General features: G+C 41.0%; 1 protein-coding gene across 1 annotated transcript in view; it reads left to right on the top strand.

Moving 5' to 3' along the window:
- The first annotated feature begins 17,606 nt into the window (after positions 1-17,606).
- Positions 17,607-25,314, top strand: part of CEP295 (centrosomal protein 295) — a 43,853-nt gene continuing 36,145 nt past the window's right edge. The window contains 5 exon segments of the mRNA XM_090265856.1: positions 17,607-17,742; positions 20,804-20,937; positions 21,749-21,949; positions 23,786-23,910; positions 24,647-24,740. Coding sequence (XP_090121982.1) covers positions 17,607-17,742; positions 20,804-20,937; positions 21,749-21,949; positions 23,786-23,910; positions 24,647-24,740 — 690 coding nt within the window.

Here is a 25,314-nt window from a genome sequence, read left to right as displayed (position 1 = left end):
CAATGCAAGTGCAGTTTCCAGGAGCTACACACTGTTCTCTCTGTGGCACCTGCTTTATGCATAGATGCTTAACAGCTGTCAGTTCACCCTTCTGCGAACTCCCCAGGGAACTCATTTCATGGCATTGTTTCTTGGTATAGCATTCATAACCCCCAGATTCCTGGGAATATGTGTTTGATGAGTGCAGTGGTTCTATACCATCTCCTTCTACCTGACTCACAATACAAGTTTTAGCAGGAAATTTATCCATAAGAAAATAAAATTTTGATGAATTTCTGACTTCTGGCCAAGATGGAGGCCTAGATAGACACGCTGCATCTACCCCCACAATTAAGAAGGAATACTACAGCCTCAAAACTAGAGACAACCAGAAGTTCCAGAAAATCAAGCTGCATGAAAGTCCAGCAAACAAAGACATAAAGAAGAAATACTCATCCAGACAGGTAGCAGGGGCAGAGCCAGGGTGGAGAGGATGCGGTGTGGTGGCGGCAGCAGCGGTGGCAGCAGGAGGCCGGCAGAAAGTACACCTGGGGAGCGCTCCCAGCATCAGACTAGACTGCACAGCTCACAGTCCCAGCGCTGGGAACAATAAAGCCTCATTGCTTCTGACTGTGCAAACCAGTAGGGGTTGGGGTGGAGGAAGAAACTGCTGGTCTCTCAGCAGAGTCCACTTGTTTAAAGGGCCCCCATGGTCTGAGAACGTCCACAGACCCACCCACCCAGGGAACGATGACCACGACAATAGCTAGAGAGGCACCAGTCCCATACAAAGTGGGAAAAGTGCCTGGAAAAGGGGTGAGTGCTGAGAAGGTGGCATTGTTTTCTCTCAGACCGCTCCCCCACATACAGCACCACAACGTGGTGAAATGGATCACCCTGTACTGACGAATACCTAAGGCTCCGCCCCTTATAATGTAACAGGTGTGACAGTTCTACCTAAGACACAGAGGCAAACAGACACAGGAGCCTGTCAAGTTGAGGAGACAGAAAAGTATGGCCCTAAAGGGAGAAGAGATCAAGGTTCCAGTGGGAGAACTAAGTGATGAGAAGATGGCCAACCTAGCAAACGAGGAAGTAGCCAACCTAACAGACGAAGAGTTCAAAACACTGGTGATAAAGATGCTCACAGACTTGACAGATATCCTTAAGTATGGTAAACACACGAGGGAAGAAGCAAAAGCTATGCTAAATGAAAGGAAGGAAAATCCACACAAAACCAGTGGTGAAAGGAAGGAAACTGGGATTCAGATCAATGATTTGGAACATAAGGAAGAAAAAAACAGATATTCAGTACAGAATGAGAAAATAAGAATTGAAAAACATGAGGAGAGGCTTAGGAAACTCTGGGAAACTTTAAACCTGCTAACATCTGAATTATAGGGGTGTCAGAAGGAGAAGAGGAAGAGCAAGGAATTGAAAGCTTATGTAAAAAAATAATGAAAGAAAACTCCCCAAATTTGGTGAAGGAAATAGACATACAAGCCCAGGAAGCACAGAGAGTCCCAAACAAGCTAGACCCAAAAAGGACTACACCAGGACACATCATAATTAAAATGCCAAAGCTTCAAGATAAAGAGAGAATTTTAAAAGCAGCAAGAGAAAAGCAGAGAGTTACCAAAAAAGAGGTGCCTATAAGACTATCAGCTGATTTCTCAAAAGAAACTTTGCAGGCAAGAAGGGACTGGCAAGAAGTATTCAAGGTAATGAAAAGCAAGGACTTACAACCAAGATTACTCCATCCAGCAAAGCTGGATCAAATGTATCAAGTATGTCTTTAAAATTCAAAACTTACAGGCAGCAATTCCTTCCTAGACACCTACCTTAAGGAGGTAATTTCACTAAAAGATAAATATTCATTCATCTATATTGAGTACTTTTATAAGTGCTATCATTTAGAATGGAAGGGCAGATAAAGTGCTTCCCACATAAGGTAAAGTTAAAAAAACTCATCATCACCAAGCTATTATTATATTAAATGTCAAAGGGATTTACTTAAGAAAAAGAAGATCAAAACTATTAACATTAAAATGACAACAAACTCACAACTGAATCTAAAAAATAAAAACAAAATCTAACTAAGCAAACCAGAATAGGAACAGATTCATAGGTATGGGGATGATTTAGAGGGTTATCAGCTGGGAGGATGAAGGGGGATAAATGAGGAAATGGTGCAGGGATTAAGAAGTATAATTGATTAGTACAAAATAGACAGGGGGAAGTTAAGAATAATATAGGAAAGGGTGAAGCCAAAGAACTTACATGCATAATTCATGGACATGAACTAAGGGGGGCAGGATTGCTGGAGAGAAGGAGGGTACTGGGCAGAGGGGAGCAAAGGGGAAAAAAATTGCAATACTGTAACAACATAATCGATAAAATATACTTTGAATAAAAAGAAAATCTTTATTAAATGTTTCCAAGAAAGCCTGAGCAAGCTCAATATTCAAATATTTACATACTATATTCTTATTGGAGAAATAAAAATATCACCAGGGAAAAATGAATAAGTTGATTGCATAATATATTGATAACTTCTTCTTGGCAAAAATGTCAAAAGCAAGGTTAGACAAATGGAAAACTGGAAAAATATTGTTCATTAAAAAACAGACCTAATACTCAAAGAACAAATCAATAAAGGAAATAATCATAATAGAGAAGTAGACAAAGAACGTAACCTAGGAATTCACACAAGCAACAACACATGTACGTATGGCCGATAAGTCTATATGTAAATATTCAAATAATTCCAAAATGCAAATGAAAAGAAAATACTTTGCCTACAAGATTACTAAAGATGAAAAGTATTGACAATATGCCTTTTGGTGAGCACTGGGTCAATGGCACTGTCATGTACTGCATTGATGGGAAAATAAATCTGTCAAATGTGTCAAGTACGTCTTTAAAATTCAGATCTTATAGCCAGCAATTCCATTCCTAGACACCTACCTTAAGGAGATCATTTCACTACAAGATGAATATTCATTCATCTGTATTGAGTACTTTTATAAGTGCCAGGCATTGGATTAGGAATTAGTGGTACAGCTGAGAACAAAACAACCAAAATGCCTCCTTTTAAGGAGTATGCATTGTAGTCAGGGGCGACAAATGGCAAAGAAATCAATTGTGTCTGTGCGTATGTGTGTTGATGGTGGTGATGGTGATATTAGTAAGAAAAACAAAGCAAGGTGAAGGCAATATGAAATGGAATGTGCTGCTCCTAATGGGGTAGTTAGGAAAAGGCTCTGTGATAGAGACATTGAGCAGACACTTGAAGGAAGTAGCGAAGCAGCATGTAGGGATCCCTACAGAAAGATGATTCCAGGCAGAGGGAAGAGCGGGTATAAAGGTGGGGCCAGTGAGTATGGAGCAGAGTGAGGGATAGTAAACAGATAGAAGGTGAGGGGGTGGTCCTCTGAGACTACCCAGAGCCTGCTCAGCCACAGTAAGGCCATTGGGGTTTCACCATTAATGAAACAGGCAGAACTGGAGGCTTTGAGCAGAGCACAGATAGTCTATGACTTGAATCTGTAAAGACTCTCTGACTCCTGGGTGGAGAATAGGTGGAACTGGGCAAATGTGTGAGCAGAAGGGCCCCTCAGGATATGATTACAATAGTCTAGATGAGACATGATGGGGAGGGTGACAGTGGAGGTGGTTGAAAGTGGTTAAATTCTAAATATATTTTGAAGGGAGAGCCATGAGGATCACCTGACAGAGCAGATGTGGAGGGAGCCGAAGGGGGAAAATGGGGGCAACTGTAAGAACATAATCAATAAAACATAATAATAAAAAACAACAGCAGCAGCAACAACAGTATCAAATTAAAGTCATGCAGGATGACTCAGAGTTTTGGCTGAGGAGTACATTTATTGAGATGGGAAGCCTGTAGAAAGAGAACTTGGGTGACATGAGGTCAGAGAAATCAAGGGCTTTCAACTTGTCGAGTTTGAATTGTCTATTAGACATCTAAGCAGAGATGTCAAGCAGGCACTTGAGTTAGGAATATGGAGTTCAGAGAGAGGTCTGGACATGGATAGTGTGTAGTCCTGAGATCAGATGAGATCTCCTAAGGAATGTATGTACATGGAGAAGCGGTCTGAAATCTGAACACTGGGATGCCTCAAAACTGGGCAGGTGGTGGGGGGAGGAGGACAAGGAGAAACAAGAACAGAAGACTATGGGCAGGGGCTAATAAAATAGGAGAAAATTAAAAAAAAAAAGTGGTTGTGTGGAAGGCAAGTGACGAGTTCCAAGGAAAAAAGAAATGGTCAGTGTGTCAAATGCTGCAAGAAGGTTGAAGACAAAGGACAAGCCATGGGGTTAGACGACACAGTGGTCACTGATGACCTTGGTGAGAACTGTTTGTGGGTGGCTGTGGATGGCAGCCTGACTGGGATGAAGTCAAGAGATGGAAGGAGGGTAGAAAATGAGGCTGGCAAGTAGACACCACTTTCAAGAATCTAAGGTGTCTAGGGAAACCAGGAGCATGGACCGTAGCTGGAGGTGGGGTGACATCAAGGAAGTTATTTTTCTTTTAATCCTCACCTGAGGATATTTTTTATCAATTTTAGAAAGAGAGGAAGGGACGGGGTGGGGGCGGGGAGAGAGAGAGAGAGAGAGAGAGAGAGAGAGAGTGAGAGAGAGAGAGAAACATCGATGTGAGAGAGAAACATTGATTGGTTGCCTCCCACAGGGACCCCGACCAGGGTTTGAATCCACAACCTAGGTATGTGCCCTGACTAAGATCAAACCCGCAACCTTTTTTTGATGTACCAGATGAGGCTCCAACCAACTGAGCCATCCCACCAGGGCAAGAAGACTTACTTTTGAAGATGAGAGTTATTCTCTGATATCTGTTCACTAAAGAAAGGGTATAGGACTTCCAGCCAAGATGGAGGCATAGACAGACATGCTGCATCTCCCTCCACAACTAAGAAGGAATACAACTACCTCAAAACTAGAAACAACCAAAAGTTCCAGAAAATCGAAGTACATGGAAGTCCAGCAAACAAAGATATAAAGAAGAAATACTCATCCAGACAGGTAGGAGGGGTGGAGCTAGGATGGAGAGGATGTTGTGTGGTGGCAGCAGCAGCAGTGGCGGGCTGGCAGAAAGTGCAGTCACACATTTAAAAAAGTCAGGAGGGACACTTAGGGAGGGTTCACATCTCCTCATTGGACCTAGCAGCTCATGGTCCCAGCACCAGGGAAGATCAAGCCTCATTGCTTCTGACTGTGCAGACAAGTGGGGGTTGGGGTGGAGGCAGAAACTGCAGGTCTCAGCAGAGTCTGCTTGTTTAAGGGGACCCCACGGTCCTAGAAAATCCGCAGACCCACCCACCCTGGGAACAATGGCCAGGGAAGCAGCTAGAGGGGCACCAGTCCAGTGTGGAAGTGGGAGAGGTGCCTGGAAAAGAGGCGAGCGCTGGGCTGGTGGCATTGTTCCCTCTCAGACCCCTCCCCCACATACAGCACCACAACATGGTGAATCAGGTCGCCCTGTGCTGACAAACCCCTAAGGCTCCGCCCCTTACAAAAAAGGGGGAACGGATCAAGGTTCCAGTGGGAGAACTAAGTGACAAGGAGATAGCCAACCCAACAGATGAGGAGATAGCCAACCTAACAGATGAGGAGATAGACAACCTAACAGATACAGAATTCAAAATACTGGTTGTAAAGATGCTCACAGGCTTGACAGATATGCTTGAGTACGGCAAATGCATAAGAGAAGAAGTGAAGGATATGCTAAGTGAAACGAAGAAAAATCCACACAAAACCAATGGTTAAGGGAAGGAAAATGGGGTTCAAACCAATGATTTGGAACATAAGGAAGAAAAATACAGTCAACCAATGCAGAATAAGGAAGCAAGAATTGAAGAAAATGAGGAAAACTTCCCAAATTTTGTGAAGGAGATGGACATACAGGTCTGGGAAGCACGGAGGGTCTCAAGCAAGATGGACCCAGAAGGGAACACACCAGGACACATCATGACTGAGATGCCAAAGGTGAAAGATAAAGAGAGAGTCCTGGGGACAGCAAGAGAGAGGAGGAGAGTTGCCTACAGCGGGGTGCCTATAGGACTACCAGCTGATTTCTCAGAGGACACTTTGCAGGCAGGAAGGGACTGGCAAGCAGTATTCAATGTGATGAAAGGCAACCTGCAACCAGGACTACTCTATCCAGCAAAGCTATCATTTGGAATGGAGGGGCAGATGAAGTACTTCCCAGACAAGGTGAAGCTAAAGGAGTTCACAATCACCAAGCCATTATTATATGAAATGTCAAAGGAACTTACTTAAGAAAAAGAAGATCAAAACCATGAACACTAAAATGACAACAAACTCACAACTATCAACAACTGAATCTAAAAAATAAAAACAAAATCCAACGAAACAAACCAGAATAGGAACAGAATCATGGGTATGGGGATCATTTGGAGGGTTATCAGCTGAAAGGGGAGAGGGAGAGAAATGGAGATGTGGTGCAGGGATTAAGAAGCATCATCGGTTGGTACAAAATAGACAGGGGGGTGTTAAGAATAATATAGGAAAGGATGAAGCCAAAGAACTTAAATGCACGACCCATGGACATGATCTAAGTGGGGTGAGATTGCTAGAGGGAAGGGAGGTACTGGGCAGAGGGGAGCAAAGGGGAAAAAATTGGGACTACTGTAACAACATAATAAAATATACTTAAAAAAAAAGAAAAGAAAGTGTATGGCAGAAAGAAAATAACAACAAAGGAATTAAGGGAAATGAGATGCATTCCAGTTAACAAAAGGAGGGATGCCTTGGATAGACGCAGACTCAAAAATTTGTTACACAATTGTTTATAATGGTAAAAAACTGGAAAGTTATGAAAAGTTTATCAGTGGGAACTAGATAAATTTTACAATGCAATCATTAAAACTGATAGTGAAGATTCTGTATTTCTCTGCACAGTAATGTATCCACAATTTAAAAAATGAAATTTTTTACACTAAATACATATAATTTGCTTAAAGGTATTTTCTCCACTTAAAGCTGCTGCAGTAAAACAGGCTATGCCCCACACTGAAGCCCTCTTAAGGGCTTTGAATGATTTATTCACCCCTTCAAGATTCCCCTTTTCCCATCTACCCCTTCCTTTACAAACATCAATTCAAGCCTTGGCTGGGTTGCTCAGTTGGTTGGAGCATGGGTTGCTCAGTTGGTTGGAGCATCATCCCATACACCAAAAGTTTGCAGGTTCAACACCTAGTCAGTGCACATACCTAGGATTAGGCACTAATGTGAGGCAGCCAATCAATTTTTCTCTCTCACATTGATGTTTGAATTTCTCTCCCTCTCCCTCCCTCCCTTCCTCTCTCTCTCAAATCAATAAATATGTCTTCAGGTGAAGATTTTAAAAGAAAAAAAGAACTCCTCACCATTAATTCAAATCCCTAGTCTGCTACTAATTAGCTTCTTGTTTTATGACCAATATATTTATTTTTTTAATTTTTAAATTGCTTTTCTATTACAGTTGTCCCATTTTTCCTTCATTGCTCCCCTCTACCCTGCCTACCCCTTCTTCCACAGTCAATCCCACCCTGTTGTCCATGTCCATAGGTCATTTATTCTAGTTCCTTGACTAGATCCTTCCCCTTTTCTCCCTCCTTTCCCCCCTTCCTCCTCCCCTCTGGGATGACCAATATATTTAACCTTCATAAGCTTGTTTCTTCATCTGTAAAATAAGTATTTTTAAAAATTTTCCTCAGAAGATTGTTTTGAGGATCAAAGAAGATAATGTAGGTAAAATGCTTAGCATGGTGCCTTGCACATAACAAGTACTAAATACTAAGTTGTTACAACCTATTTACTTCCCTAAGTCAAGCCTAGTAAGCTGTATACACTTAGAGAAAAAAATGAGGAGAATCCACTCTTATCAATGACAATGGCACCGACTTTCCTTTTTCCTAATTCTAGTGACCCAGGTCTTTTCTCTGTTTAATACAGAGGGGGATTTTTGAAACCAAGAAAAAAAATTCCCACAGCTTCTCAGTTGCTAGCAAACATTCCAAAATCGGACTAATCTGCCCTCTAGTGGTAGACATAATAATTGCCACCTCTTTTCACCTTGCTGGAGTTGAAATAGAAAAGGCCCCAAAAGGGTCACATCTGAGGTGTTCGTCTCCCCTCCCACTGCTGGTCCTGCCACCACAATGTAAAGGTACAACAGTGCCTAACTAAAACTGGCCCAGTGCTCACTACCTTCATTAAAACTTTAAAGGTCATTTTTAAAATGCATACCTGTGCCTAGGAGGAATGGTGTGCCTGTGAATCCTTTAGCTTGAATTCAGCCAGTCTGGGACTCAGTGGCATGAGAGTCAGCAAGCCCAGGGGTGTGGCCATAAAGGTGAGCTTAAAGGGGCCCCTGCCTATTCCAAAGGTGATTAGCAGAAGATGAGAATCCTCAACATGCTTCCTCTGCTCCCTTAGAAATTGCAATTGTCTATCTAGGAGGAATACCTCAAAACAGTAGTTGAGATAAGGTTGGAAATTAGGTCATGGAGTAAAGGAATGCAAAAACTTCCTAGCCTAGAAGGTGATTCTCTTTAATATATATTAGTATGCATTTGTGCTGGCATAAAGAACCTTATATTTTGGGTCAAAGGCTTGGGGATTGAGTACCAGTGAACTGGAGATAAGGGACTTAACTCACAGAAATAGGATAAGGCTTTTTCTAAATTAAAGCACAGACTTATTTTTGAAGCTAGATAATACTATAATAACCAGAACACAGACCTGAAAAGAGTCTAATATCTAATATTTGTGGGTGCATATAGTCTTTCACTTGTTAATCAGATCTTGGTAGAGGCTATGAGGTTCAATCACTGTGTGCTCTACTCAGCCCTATAAAGATCCAAGAAAAATCAGATAGGGCAGTTTTCTTCACAATGCTTGCAGTGTACCAGAGGATGTGGCATAGTCATAAAATAATTACGGGACTAGGTAGAAGATGCCACTGATGTTGAGCAGAGATAGTTCAGAATATAGTCCGATCACAGCTGGCTTAAAGAGAAACACATCAACTACAGAACATTGTTCCCACACGTACTCTGTACATATTTATTGAGCGATTGGGGTGAAGTGGAAAACAGGGAGTGAACAGAGAGAAATAGGAAGAGTCTGAACTTGAGTGTCAGAAACACGTGGGTAAAAACTTGGCTCTGTCACTTGAGCCATGTAACATCTCGGCAACTCCAGGGCTCCATAAAATGGCAGATGTTAGAATGTTTAAGGCTACCTTGGCCTTGAAAGATGGGTAGGTTGTAGAAATAAAGAGAAGGGTGTTTGTATCCCACTACTTACCAAGCACATGCTTGGCTTGACACTCTCGGGAATCATCCTTCCGAACAAAAAGATCCCATTATAAGTAAGCAGCACAGCAGCAGGCCAGGATGACAAAAGCAACCCAGGGAGTCACACAACACTGGTCCCACACCAGTAAGATGCAAGGAATCTCACACACTATGCACAGCAATCCTATTATGATTCTATACTGTGAAGTCCTGCGTTGTGAGCATGTGAACAATAGAGTCATTCTTTGTACATCACAATCCTTGCACTAACTTCAAGAGGAAGTGTTACAGATTGAATTGTACCCCCCAAGAATTCATATATGGAGTATGATAGACTGGGTGGCTTATAAACAACAATAATTGGACATCCGGCCAAGATGGAGATCTAGACAGACATGCTGTGTCTCCCTCCACCACTAAGAAAGAATACAGAGAGTTCCGGCCAAGATGGAGGCCTAGACAGACATACTGCATCTCCCTCCACAACTAAGAAGGAATACAACTACCTCAAAACCAGAGACAACCAGAGGTTCCAGAAAAATGACTTGCATGGAGGTCCAACACAGACATAAAGAAGAAATACTCATCTAGACAGGTAGGAAGGGCAGAGCTGGGGTGGAGAGGATGTGGTGTAGTGGTGGCAGCAGCAGGCCAGTGGAAAGCGCAGTCACACATTTTAAAAAGTCAGGAGGGACACCTGGAGAGAGTTCCCAACTCCTCACCGGACCTCTGGGCTCACGGTCCCAGCTCTGGGGAAAATCAAGCCTCATTGCTTCTGACTGTGCAGACTAGTGGGGCTTGGGGTGGAGGCAGAAACTGTTGGTCTCTCAGCAGAGTCTGCTTGTTTAAAGGGCCCCCACGGTCCTAGAACGTCCACTGACCCACCCACTCTAGGAACGACAGCCAGGGCAGCAGCTAGAGGGGTGCCAGTCCGGTGCGGAAGTGGGAGAGGTGCCTGGGAAAGAGGTGAGTGCTGGGCTGGCGGCACTGTTCCCCCTGGACCCCTCCCCCACATACAGAGCTACAACGTGGCGAAACAGGTCGCCCTGTACTGACGAATCCCTAAGGCTCCGCCCCTTACAACGTAACAGAAGCGACAGCTCTGTCTGGGATGCGGAGGCAAACCATCACAGGAGCCTGTCAGAATGAGGAGACAGAGAAGTATGGCCCAAAAGGGGGAACAGATCAAGGTTCCAGTGGGAGAACTAAGCGACGAGGAGATAGACAACCTAACAGATGCAGAATTCAAAACGCTGGTGATAAAGATGCTCACAGGCTTGACAGATATTCTTGAGTACGGCAAATGCATAAGAGAAGAAGTGAAGGATATGCTAAGTGAAACGAAAAAAAATCTAAACAAAACAAATGATGAAGGGAGGGAAACCGGGGTTAAAATCAATGATTTGGAACATAAGGAAGAAAAAAACAGTCAACCAGTGCAGAATGAGGAACCGAGAATTGAAAAAAATGAGGAAAACTTCCCAAATTTTGTGAAGGAGATGGACATACAGGTCTGGGAAGCACAGAGGGTCCCAAGCAAGATGGACCCAGAGGGGAACACACCAGGACACATCATGACTGAGATGCCAAAGGTGAAAGATAAAGAGAGAGTCCTGGGGACAGCAAGAGAGAGGAGGAGAGTTGCCTACAGCGGGGTGCCTATAGGACTACCAGCTGATTTCTCAGAGGACACTTTGCAGGCAGGAAGGGACTGGCAAGCAGTATTCAATGTGATGAAAGGCAACCAGCAACGAGGACTACTCTATCCAGCAAAGCTATCATTTGGAATGGAAGGGCAGATGAAGTGCTTTCCAGACAAGGTAAAGTTAAAGGACTTCATCATCACCAAGCCATTATTATATAAAATATCAAAGGGATTTACTTAAGAAAAAGATTAAAACTATGAACACTAAAATGACAACAAACTCACAACTATCAACAACTGAATCTAAAAAATAAAAACAAAATCCAACTAAGCAAACCAGAATAGGAACAGAATCATAGGTGTGGGGATCATTTGGAGGGTTATCAGCTGGGAGGGGGGAGGGGGAGAAATGGGGATATGGTGCAGGGATTAAGAAGTATAATTGATTGGTACAAAATAGACACGGGGGAGTTAAGAATAATATAGGAAAGGGTGAAGCCAAAGAACTTATATTCACGACGCATGGACATGAACTAAGTGGGGTGAGATTGCTGGAGGGAAGGGAGGTACTGGGCAGAGGGGAGCAAAGAGGAAAAAATTTGGAACTACTGTAACAACATAATCAATAAAATATACTTTAAAAAAAAAAGAACACTAATCCCATTCAGGAGAGCTACACTCTCATGCCCTAATCACCTCCCAAACACCATCACATTGGGGAGTTAGGATTTAACATATGAATTTGGGGTGACCATAAACTTTTGGTCTATAGAAATGCCCATTGCCTTTGTCTGCTGGGTCATCTGGCCACAGACGGGGAAGTGATCACCTTTTCCACTAACCATGAGCATCTTGAGAGATGGCTCTGTGTCTGTACCTTTATTCTCATTGTCTAGTAAAGAGCTTGGTAATAGCAGGTGCTCATTGAATGTTGAATTAATGCATCTAACCAGGGAGAACAGTTATCTCCCTATCTAATAAACAAATAGTTAACCTGTGTGACAAGGGCCCTAGTTGTTACATTTCATAGGTAGGAGATTTCATGGAGGAGATAGGACATGAACCAGAACTAAAAGACATGGAAGGGCATGAAAAGCACATGCCACAACAGCGTCAGGAGTGACGGCAGTGGTGAACACTTGTATAACACATATGGCAGGCTAGGCACTATCCCAAGGACTTTACATCAGTAACTCATTTCATCCTCACAACAGCCCTGTAAGCAAGTACTACTATCATCCTGATAGTGTGGCCTCAGGGTCTGCTAGGGGATGGAACCAATGCAGACTTTCGGATGATCACAGCATGCCATGGCTCAGCTGAAAAGCAGCAGAACTGAGTATCATGGAATGAGGTTTGATGGATAAAAGCACCATAATAATAACAATGTTTGCATAGTACTTTGTGATTTACAAAGTACTTTCAGATGCACCATTTTGTCTGACTGTCACACAGTCCTGTGAATTTGGCATGGTAGATATTATTATTCCTGTTATTACAAATAAAGAAACTAAGGTTCAAAGCTATTAGTGATAAACTCAAACACTGAGCTCTGCTCTTTTTAGTGTTATATTCTAGAGGATTTGGAAAGCTGTTAAGAGACATTTGGAGTTGATGTATTATGTAAAAGAGCAGGGCAGGAATGCTTGCAGAGGGATGTCTGGCTGAAAGATTTGTCCCATGTCGTCACTTTCTGGAGCACGAGGGAAAAAACAAGTCCAAACATACAGACATTGAAGCAAGCATAAATTAATTCTATTAGCTGTGCTTGGCAGTGTTCTACAAGAGCAGAATTCCCTTCAATATGCCTATTTAAGCAAACTACAATCATTTAAATAAATATTTTACATCATCAACACATAATAATACCATATGCATTATATTATCAAGACATTGCTCCCTTTGAAATTGCTAGAGCATCTTAGATTCCCCACCTGTCTTCTTCCTGGTGCCAATGATTTATAGCTGGAATTCTTCCTTTCTGGAAACCATACAGTGTTTAGCATATGTGCTGGATCTCTGGTGTAGCAGAACCACCAACCGTATCCTCAAGAGTCATTGACTTCTTCCTTCTGGTAATCCTAGCCCTCAGTTCACCAGTTCTGTGGAAACTTCACTTTAGGCGCCAACAGGGCATTGGCTGGGTATACAGGTGGGTGTGTAAGGAATGAACAGGCTATTGCACTTAGCACTCTGTCTCGTAAGAGCCTGTTCACAAGTCTGTAATGCCTTTTTGAGGTCAGGATTACGTATATCACGCACATTGCTGTATCCTCCAAATCTGGTGAATTACTGTATTCTTAAAGTATGGGCATTTAGTAAATGTTCCATAAGTATTCAATGAATGAGTACAATGCAGCCAAAATGCTTATAAATAGGTAATTACCATCTTGTTAAGATGCTCAGTACATAGATACATCCCAGGTTTCTGGGTGAGAGCTCCCATGAAAAGAAATATGATAACATGATAAAGATAACCTGACCCTGACTGGTGTGGCTCACCTGGTTGGGCATAATCCTGCAAAGCGAAAGGTCACAGGTTCCATTCCTGGTCAGGGCACATGCCTAGGTTGCATGTGTGGTTCCTAGTCAGGACGAGTGTGAGAGGCAACCGACTGAAGTTTCTCTCCCTCTTTTTCTCCCTCCCTTCCCCTCTCTCTAAAAATAAATAATACATTTTTAAAATCATTGACATAAAGATAACACCAATATATTTTATTATTACTTTCTGGATACTCTCCATTAAGGGAGATAAAAAGAACAGTGGGTTCTCAGTTCTGTGGTCAATGTTTCATGTAAATTACAGCTATTATAGTCCCCATGTCATAGGCGAGGAAATTGAGTGACTGATTTTCTAAATTAGTAAATGGCAGAGCTAGGATAAGAACTCCAAATCCAGTATACTCCTTCTACCACACCTCATACCTACATCACAAGTGGCCATGGTCTTCTACATTAGTAAAAGAAACCACTGTTTTCATTTTAATGGTGGCATGACCTGTCTCTGTTACTTATTCATATTATGACCCCTATGCTTCCCCTTTTCTATTCTATTACTCTGCCCTAGATTTATCTCACAGGGGATTTTGTGTAGAGTACTGGTTCTTTTCAAACTTTAATGTATGTATAAACTGCCTACAGATCTACTTCAAAGGCAGACAGACTCTGGTTCAGCAGATCTTGGATAGGGCCTGAAAGTCTGCACTCCAACTCACTTCCAGGTGCTGAGGATGCTTCTGGTACTCAACCACATTTTGGGTAGCAAGGGTGTAGATTGGTGGTATATTCACAGGTAAATGGAAATAATTTTTGGATCATAAGAACTCTGACCCAATAGTGCTGATTTATGTTATATAAAAGCCAGATCAGTTAAAGCAGGCTGAATGGCAGTAACAAACTGTGGGGCAGATGTTGCCTGCCGGAGTCTGTACTGGCGGCCAAATTGTAGTATGATCTTTTATAGTTATATGCTTCTATGTAGGATATTTACAACTGCTCTATAAGACAGGATGGGTATTAAAATTCCTGACACATAGAATGCCCAATAAATTTTCGGTAGTTTTATCCCCATTTTATAGATAGAAACTAACCCTCCAAGAGATTAACTGTTGGTCAAACAGATGTTCAAACCCCCATCTTCTGACTGCCGCTGCAAAACTCTTCCCCACCCCACCCAATCCTCTCCAATTCCTACATACTTTTCTGGGTTGTAAATAATTTCCTTTTTCGCCCTTTGTCATTTAGGTCTTCTGTCTTTTCAAGTATGTAACTCACAGTCACTTATTATAGATTAATAAATATTAATAAATATCATATTAGCAATGTGCTGAGAAAGATTTAAAAGGTGAAACAAACTCAGTTAATTTTCCCATTCTTTCTTCTCATTTCTTGCTCTCCCTAAATAAATGGCCCAATTCCACACCACCTACCCACACACCTTTAAGAGAATATTTATAGCTTTTAAAAGCCTTTTCCAGCACCTTTTTCTCTCCTGCTGGGCTCTCTTAACCTCACCCCCACAGCAGCTCTAACTTATCCTACTGAGATACTATCACTTGTTGAGCTCTTGTGGTGTTTATGCCAGAGAGAAAGAGGGCAGTCGCCAGATGGTCAGATGAAAGTTTGCATCAGTTCTTGCAGAGCTTTCCTTGCTTCCGGATTTTATACACGAGAATTATCGAGCCTCCCCCTCCCCCTCCACTTTAATGTCAGTCTCTCATTTTGGATATGGATAAAGATGAAAGTGAACTCAGAACCGTGAAACTGTTACCATCAAAGAAACATTTTAAAAGGCTCCAATCCTAAATGGCTTTAGTAGCATTTTGAGATGAGGCAGCATTATGTGGTGACCAGTCACACTAAAGCCATTTTTGTCCAGGGGTAACTCTTCCTCTTGATCACTGTTTACTAACATCCATTCCTAGAGGGATAACAACACTAGAAGCTTAACATACATACTCCTCCCTAGGCCTATAAAGTACAAAAGGACATAACAAAATTAAATCAAAAACACAATAAACACATTTTAAAGATTTTTTTTTTGCCTCTAAAACGAATGTATTAAATAAAAGCAAAAAACAAAAACATTAATTGCACACTTTGTGCCAGGCACTGTCTTAAGGGCTTTAAACCTCACAATAATCTTTTGAGTACCTTTACTACGTTCCCTTAAAAGATGAGAAAACTGACTTTCCGGGAGGTTGATGAACTAGTTGAAAGTCACAGAGTTGCTAAGCCAGAAATTTAAATCCTGGCTGTTGAACTCAAGGTCAAAAATCTTAACTTTTATTCTGTAGTATTTCCTCAAATGACCAGGTGTTGTTTGTGAGAATTTCAATATAAACCTACAGCTTCTTTTAATTTGCAAGAAAGAAAAACTCCCATTCAAAGCAGCTTAAGTAAAAGGGAGTGATTTATTGTCTCCTGTCAGCAACTTACAGATTGATCTCTGACATCAGGAACAGCTAGATCCAGGGACTTGAACACTATCAGTAGTCTCTGTGTGTTCCTTGCTGTGTGTCAGACTCTTCCAAACTAGCTATGGGAGTCCACATGGTAGGTCATTTGGGGGAGCTCCAGTTTCATATCCTAACATGAACCGAGAGAGGAAAATATTCATCCCTCATTGCTCAGGGAAGAAAATTCACATGAAAGACTCTGGTAGATCCAGTTTAGATTATGCACCCATCCCTGGGTGCATCCCAGTGGCAAGGGAGATAGAGAACTACGATTTACCCTGTCTGGGTAATGGGGTCTATATCAGAAGAGGGCAGAAAGGTGCTAGACAGGAAAAATAAAATAGCTGTTAAACTACTTTAGTTTACAAAGTGCTCTCATATGATTAATGCATTTTGAGTCTCACAACCACCCTATGAAGAGGGCAAGTTGAGTATTACCAAAAAACTGTGGGCTATCATTGTATTCATCTGTGTACCACACATCAGTGGATGCACCACAAGCATGTGAAGCTCAATGTGTCCAGAGCTGAGCTCATCACCTTGCCACTTCACTGACTCCCACTTCTGACTCGCTCCTTGGCTGGTGGCACCATCATCAACATTGCTCCCTAAGCTAGTAGCCTATGAGGTTAACTTCACTCTTTTCCCTCAACCTTACATGCCATTGTTTCTTAGTACTACAATTTTGCCTCCTAAATATTTCTGCAATTTACTCCTGTGTCTAAATATCCCATAAACAGCACAAAATCAAAATATTCAAAGCTTAACTAATTATGTCCTCCTTCAAGGCTGCTCTTCTCGTGTTCTAGTAGGAGGTTATCCCCATCCACTTAGTTGCCAAATATGGAATTGGGCATCTTCTCCTTTCACTTCCATGATTATGTGACTACCAGTTTCTGATGTTTGGCATCCTATTTGTGTCTTAAACCTACACTTCTCTCCACTCTCCTTGCGATCATCTTTCATTTCCTGCGGCAGTATTCTAATTGGTGTTCCAGCCTTCAGTCTGCACTCCCTCTGACCTTTACTGCGCGCGGAAACCAAAAACTTTCCCTCACTCCCCATTTTCTAATCCTTTGATTCCTGGTGTGTTTAACTGTACTACAAAATCTAGAATAAGGGCCATAATTCATATACCCTTCTCTCCCCTTCACTGTACATGGCACGTAATAGACGCTCAATAAATATTAAACTTGTACTGGTCTCCTTCCTGATTATAGTTTAATTACAGCAGATAAATCCTTTGTGTTCTAGGTGTGTCGGACACAGAGTATCATGATATGGTTCGCTGTTGTACGAGCTGTAGGCCTTTAAAGAAAGCAATCAGAAATCAGCATCGTCGTACCAAACGAATTGTGTAGTCGGCACAAAAAAGGATGCAAATCCCTAGCCATCTTCATGGTGGTGACTTAAGACTAAAGTCACCCTCATGGCTCTGGCCAAATATCTCCCCCTTTCTGGACCTCTGTCTCGCGACCTGTTAAATGAGCATATTGAGAGAGAGGAAATAAAACTTAACAGCCACGGTATGAGAAATCAATGGGCACCTACGTAGGGCCAGCGCGTACGCGTCCCCGTGCGCCGGCCGCGGGCTTTCCGGCGCGGCAGTCCCGGCGGCCCGGGGGAAGCAGGAGCAGGCGGTTTCCCGCGGTTTGGCCCCGCCATTGGCGGGCGGTTTGAATGACGGAAGTGACGGCGGCTTGGCGATGGCCGCCCCGCAGGCGCACGAACGGCTATTGGGAAGCCGATTGGCGGCGGCCGCTGGGGCCTTCCCAGTCTGAGCTGCGTTTCCTGGCTCCCAGTTCCCGGTTCTCAGGTGAGTGACAGACGCGCCGGCTTCCCGCGCCCCCGGGCGTGCACGGCTCCCTGAAGCCTGGGAGCTGGGAGTGTGCTCACGAGGAAGGGGACGCCGAGAAGGCGCGGCGCCGCCAACGCAGCGAGGCCCGCGGTTCTCAGGCCTCGACGGGTCGCTTTTTATCGCTTGGCTTGGGCTTTCTCTATAAGGAGCTCCGTGACCCGAGGCGCCGCCGACCAGACCCCCCACTCGCGCGGGAGGCTGCCCCGGGGCCTTTGAGCGTGTGGCTTTAAGCCTCTCCCGGGGTCGGGTCGGGCAGGGTCCCCGAAATTCCAAGAAGTGGGCAGCCGGCAGCGCCTCCGCTGTTCCTGCTGCTGCTACCAACTCTTCTCCGTGCGTTCCTCCCACCCTAACCCCAAGGTCACCGTGGACGTGGCCTGAAACCGGGTAGCCCTTTAGGAGCATCGCCTGGGATCGTTTCACGCGGAGAGCGTGCCTTTTTTTGGTGTCTGTCACCTTTAATTTCTTAGGCATTAAGCTCTGCCCCGAAATTAGCTTTTATACCATTAGGGAACGTTCGAATCTTTAACACTTAGAAAACATTTAGTCGTTTCCCATTCATTAAGTCACATGATCATCAGAACAACCTGTCGGAGTAGATATTACTCCCACTGTGACTGACCAGTGTCTTTCTGCTTTAAATTGCGGTGTTGGATCTAAATCCAGTATTACTTTTTGTGATTACAGTGTGTCAGGTGCCATTTAATCTGAACAGAACCTTGCAAGGTAAGTAGTATCTCTTATTGGATAGCAATAATATTGATATGAATAAGTGAGGGAGCAGGGGAAGCTCTTCCTTGCAGTAGGATTCCAAATGTAAGTGTAGAAGGAATAATAGAAACAGAAAGTACCTTCGATCCACGGCACTGTAATTGTTTCAGACAGCAATCAGTAGATACTGAGTGGGCAGAAGCTTGATGAGCAACATATTTATATAGTCTCAGCTCTCTCTCCACCAGATGCTTACAAAGGAAAAGCAGGAGAAAACCTGGTAGGTAGACACCACCTTAATTAACCACCTGATAAAGTTCACATCACCAGTAGTAAGACAGGTTAACCTCATTTACCTCCTGATGTGATGCACTGAGAAGGGTGCGTTACCAAAAATGCCAAAAATGCATAACCTCATCCCCACCGCAGGAAAAATTTAAACAAATCCAAGTTGAGGGAATTCAACAAAAATAACTGGCAGGTATTTTTCAAAAATGTCAAGATCTTGAAAGACAGGCTAAGGAACTGTCCCGAATGGGAGGAGTTGAAAGAGACAGGACAGCTGGCAGTCCTGAGACTGTGAAGCACCTGCTCCCTGGAGTCGGTTTGTGTGGGTGCTTCCCCCAAGCTGCTCCCAGCCAATGAAAGAGCCTAGTCGATAACTGAGCACTGCAGGCCTGTGCCTGAGAAACAAGGGACTTGAGCTCAAGGGCTCCCCAGAGGTCTTGCTGAACCTTCTTTAGACTGCATGGCCATTTAGGAGGCATCTACCCAACTTACCTCCCTCCTTCCTTCAGTGTCAGGTTTGCGTGGATGTCTGAAGTGTTCTTAGCTTTTACCAGCTCTCTCCCCATCTTTTCTGATACAGGCATTTCCCCTAATAAAATCTGTGGCTTTAATCCCACCTTGGTATCTTGCAGAGTACCACAACAGTCAAACACAGAATACTGTATTGCAGTATTTTCCTTGGATTGGGTCCTGGTCCAGAAAATGGACATTAATAGGATAATTGATTAAATGTGAAGATTTTTAACTTTTTCTGTGAATTAGTTAAAAGTATTGTGCCAGTGTTAATTTCCTGGGTTTGATTATTATACTGTGGTTACATAAGATGTTAAAACTTAGAGAAGCGGGGGAAAGTATATGGGAATTCTAATTATTTCCAAATATGTTTAAAAATTTTTTAAAGTTATATACAAGAGAAAATGGTTCTTCTATCGCATCTAGGTATGTTTGTTTTCCTCTAATCTTCTAGCAAATGAAATGGTGAATACTCAAGATTTTTGAAAATGGTAATAATGAGCATGGGGTAGATATCAGAAGGACCTGAGGAGGGTTTGCAGATTACAGAAACTTACAGATTCTTACGTTCTTTCCTTTCCTCGCCAGCAGACTCCCCCAAATAGGGGCATGTTAATCTAGGGAGGAAAGGAGAACAACACCCGAGTATAAACAGAACCACCAGAAAAATAGAACTGGAGATCTAAACACTCATCTCATCCAAACAGCATTGTTCCAAGAGAATTTTTAAAAGTGATTATATATATTGCTATGACCAGGTGGCTCAGTTAGAGTGTTGTCCCATACACCAAAAGATTGAGAATTCAATTCTGGGTCAGGGCATATACCAAGGTCGTGGGTTCAGTCCCTGGTCAGGGTTTGTCCGGGAGAGAACTGGTCCATGTTTCTCTTTCACATGAATGTTTCTCTCTCCCCGCCCTTCCTGTCTCTAAAATCAATAAAAGTTCCTCAGGTGAGGATTAAAAACAACAACTTAAAAGAAAAAAGTTATTATTTACTTAAAAATCACACCATTGTAATTTGTAAAAGACTTGTTTACTGTTCAGAGGTTGATGTGATTTCATACAGTACAATGATCAAGTTGTGTAGAACAGATGGAAAGCTGAATCTAGGGACCAGGAGCCCTTGCAGTTACAGCGGTCTTGCTGGTTAAGAGTGAGTTATTAAAGTGTTAAATTGTAATTGTGAAAACACTTATTCTGTGCTAACACATTTTTTTAAGTCTGTGCTTTTTTACATTTAAGCTAAGTAAACTGGAAGTCCCTATCAGGAATAAGTCAGGTCTAAGTAATTCTGATTACCTTCCATTTAACCCCTTCCCATCTATCTGCGAACCGCTGATTTGAGTGCTGAATTAATAATTGACATATGTAAATAAGTTGGACTTTGTTTACCCAAATAATTTTATTTTCATATATATAACTTTAACTATCAAATATATTAATATGTATTTTAAAAATTACCTTTGCTGCCCTACTTTAATAGACATTTTTCTTTTTTAAAAATTCAGAACCTTTATATTTAAAAAATACAGAAATGAAAAGAAAGGTAGTGAATGCTGGCAAGGTGAGATTGAGTCCTAATGAAGAATCCTTCATTTTAAAAGAAGATTTTGAGAGAAGACGAAAACTTAGATTGCTACAGGTAAGATTTATTTATAACAAAGTTTCAAATTCTTTGTCTTTCCCAAATTATTAATATTTTTTATATTAGAGTGTTCTAAATAAAACATTACATTTAAAAACCTTTCCTGTACAAGAACCATGGTTCTTGCATACGAACTAGTTTTGGAACATTTGAAAAATAGACCAAAATGGTAAATAGATTGAAGAAGAGTTTGAGGATAGGGGTGATGTGACTCAATAATTATTGGAAGATATTTTTTTTAATATTTTTTAAATGATGTGTAACTGATGAAGATTAGAAAGACTTGGAAGAAGACTTACTGGGAAGATTACTAACTGCAGAAACAAATTTATTAAGACACTAGTTTTTTCTTTTCTAGAAGTCTTTAGAGTAAGTTAAGTCTTTGTGAAGCATGTTTTAGGCGCCATTCTGCCTAGAATTGGTGATGTTCCTAGGTGACGTACCACAGATACGGAGTTCTCATCTTGCTCTATCTATATTCATCTGGGCTATACATTTTGTTAAATCATGTTTAACCATTTTAGCCTCTTTAATTAGGTTACTAGAATGATAATGGCAGTACCATTTTCAGGGCTTGGGGGTGTAATAGTTAATCATTTAGGAAACTTTACAAGTTGTCTTGAGATTTTAGTTTTTTCTACATCACTTGTATGTTTTTTTTGCTTTACATAGAGCTTAGCTAATAAAATATGAATATTAAAGAGAATTGATAGGCCTAAAGAGAATTCATTTAAACTTGTTTCCAAATAACTTTTCAAAAATGTTTTAGTACTCTTTTCATATAATCTATTGAATGTTCATTCTTCAGGTTCGAGAACAAGAAAGGGATATCGCTCTACAGATAAGAGAAGGTATAAAACTGAGGAGAAATCAGGAATTTGCTCGTTTGGCAGAGGCACTAAGGGCAGAATGGGAAGAATCACAAACTCAGAAAATAAACAACTTGGAGAAACTGTATTTGGCAAGTTTAAGAAATATGGGAGAGGGACACCAACAAGCCAAAGAAAATGTAAGTGAACACTTATTTACCTGTGTGTGGTAGTAATTTTGGTTAAAAATGAATTGTCATGTTAAATGCTTGTCTGATAAAAAATGTTGCCATGTATAGAATTTGTTTTGGACAGCCTGAACTTTTTAAATGTAATTAATTTAAGAATGCTGCTAGGTTTGTTAAGTATTATTATTCTCTTCCAGTCTTTAACTGTCTGGGTAAATGAAGTAGTAAGTGTCTTAATCAGAAGTTGTTATTTAGAGCAGATTCAGTGGGGTGAATTCAGATTTCCCATTTCGTTATTCATCATATCTCTTAAGACATACAAGGTCTGTCCAGAAGGTATCCAGCCATGTAATATGAAAAATAGAGATATTTATTGAAGAAGATACCAGAAGCATTGTACATAGGACAGTGACGCTTTAGTTTCCTTCAAAGTAGGCACCCTGGGACCTCACACAGTTCTCTCAATCATCATCAGCTGCCCCATTATATTTTCCTGACTCGTGGTCTGAAATCTCTTTCCTTTCAAAGGTGATTTTAGTTTTGGGAAAAGCCAGAAGTTGCAGGGTGCCAGATCTGGGCTGTAGGGGGGCTGAGTCGCCTGGGTGATTTGATGTTTCACCAAAAATCTCTGTACAAGATGTGATACATGATTGGGCATATTGTCTTGATGAAGCTGCCAATTGCCAGTTGCCCATAGCTGCAGCCTTCTGAGTCATTCAAATACTGTAGTTTCTGTGGAGGAATGTTCAAGCTTAATGTAAAATTTGATGCAGATTTGTTGCTCTAATCTCTCAATCTTCTTTTTTTTCTTTTTCTCTCAATCATTTTTAATGCAATGACCATGTAGTGCACATGCTAGCTCAATGGTGTCTACCTCCCTCACTGACTAGTACAATGAAGTTACCATTGTTCACACATGCGCATTACAGTCCAGTCTCTTTGGCTGCCAGGTTACATTGATGTCATGCAAACCATTCTCATTATATTAACAATGGCTGGACTTCTTCCAAACAGACATCATCATATATAGCTGAATGTATATACACCTGGATTTCATTCACACACAGTAAGAATTCTTTGATGACTTTCAGAGAGGCAAAGTAGAACTTAATTCAGTATATAAGACTGCTCCCTGAACCTTGTTTTGTTGTTTATTGTTGATTTATGGTTGGAAAATACAGGCATACCTTGGAGATATTGCAGGTTTGGTTCCAGACCATTGCAGTAAAGTGAGTCACGTGAATTACTTGGTTTCCCAGTGCCTACAAATGTTATGTTTACACTATGCTGTAGTCTAATAAGTGTATAATCATTTTATATCTAAAATATAATGTACATACCTTAACTAAAAAATAGTTTAATGTTAAAAAATGCTAACTATTATCTGAGCCTGTTGGGAAAATGACACCAATAGATTTGTTCAATTCAGGGTTGCCACAAACCTTTAATTTGTACAAACCACTGTAAGGTGTGATAAAGTACAGTGAAACAATGTGCCTGTCCCAGATTACCGTCCCAGAGATAGTCACACAAAATCAGTAAGCTGGTTTCAAAGAAGGCAAGTCTTTGATACCAAACTACTAGTGAGGAAAAGAAATATCTTTAAAAAATGTGGCAATCAAATATGTTCCATGGTCCCTGGGTTTAGTCTGTGCTTTTAGTAATGACCTCAAGTTCTGACATCAGATGCCATAGCACTGTGCTTTAATACAGTGTTTCCTAAACTTTCATCATTTGTCTACCACACTAATGATTTTTGCCCTGACTGGGGAAGCAACCAAGGATTTACTGTATAATATTACCTTTTAACCTTGTTTGACATGATTAACATCTTATATATATTTTTAGGAACCTGATTTGAATGCTCTGGCACAGCGGGCAGCAGAAAGAAAAAGAAAAGCAGAAGTGAGGCATAAAGAGGCCCTGAAAGTACAGAGAAATCAAAAAGAAATGTTAATGAAACAAAAAACCTGGTAAATAATAATTTCTATCATATGCTCCACTGAAACTGATGTGCTTAGAAATAGAGGCTGCATTAGATATTGTTTAAGCAGTTATTAAATTAAAGTCACAGTATATTCATTGTGTTTGTTAACTTGTTTTAAAAATCACGCAGTAGGGGGGTGGTTTGCTTAGGTAAACATAGTAACAAATGAACTTTGTCTTCTAGCCTGACTTTAGCAACAATTACTAAGTTATATAGAAATATATGGCTTGTTCAGAATACAAGTCAACCAAAATCTCTCTGCCTCTGATGTAAAAAAAAAAATTAGTGCGATTAAGAATATTAAGAGAGGTTGTAGACTCTTTGGAAGTCATTAATGAGTATTTTTGCGTGTTGTAAAAAATGAAAGAGCCTGTTAATAGTCAGCAGCAGTCATTGTATATAGTGGTACATCTTTATCAGTATTTCTTGTGGTTTTGTTTGTTTGATTTTTACTCTATAAACTATCCTAAACTAAGGAACTTTAGATGTTCCTGGATTAGTCCCCACTGTAGAGATTTATGTCTTTAGATACATCTCTTTCACTTGGGAAACATTTCCTTACATGTCTACTTTGTATAGGTTCTTTATTAAATAATACACTGAGCCTGCGGGATCAGATTGGAGGATTTCTTGAGACCCTATCGCTTTTACATTTTTAGCCTTAAGGGTTGTACTGTAACACCACCTGAAAAAGTAATTTATGACATCTCTTGTTTTTCAAGGCACATAGAGGCTCGAAAGGAAGCACTGCTTATGGAAAAAGAGAGATCTGCCAAAATTACAAGTCTGCCGCCTCCTCCTCCAACTCTTTTTGAGGTGACTTACTTTGGGTGTTAAGAAGAACTGGGTTATAGTAATAAATCTTTACTGTTAGAATTCAGTGCAGGTCAAAATGTCATTTGCTTTAACTTAATTTTAATATACAAGTAACACATGATTATATCTGGAGTATTTAAAAATGGTGTTAGTTATCACTTTATCCATAAATACTTTAGTATGTATCTCTGGTGTATAAGGACTTATTTGTTTATTTATTTTTAGCACAATAGCAATAATCCCAATATCTTCTAAAACACAGTCTGTGTTCAGTTTTTCCCAGTTGTCTCAAATTGCTTTTTGTCCTTTGAAAATCTATATTATTTTTGATTTAAAAAAAAAACTGAATAGTTTGTCTATATTTTAAAAAAATACCCTTATTTATTTTAAAAAATAGATTATTTGCTCTGTAGACTTCCACATTCAGGATTTAGCCATTGTAAATAGTTACCATATTATAAGAAAGAAATTAGGTTCATATAAGTTAATAAATTTACAGAAGATTATGTAAAATGCTGAGGTCTCTTATGGAAGTAAAATGTGTGCTTTTTGATTTGGAGCTTATTTTAAAAAA

Source organism: Furipterus horrens, unplaced genomic scaffold (assembly GCF_987537825.1).
Source record: "Furipterus horrens unplaced genomic scaffold, mFurHor1.1.pri manual_scaffold_2, whole genome shotgun sequence".
NCBI lineage: Eukaryota > Metazoa > Chordata > Mammalia > Chiroptera > Furipteridae > Furipterus > Furipterus horrens.
This window is presented reverse-complemented; position numbering and strand designations above follow the sequence as displayed.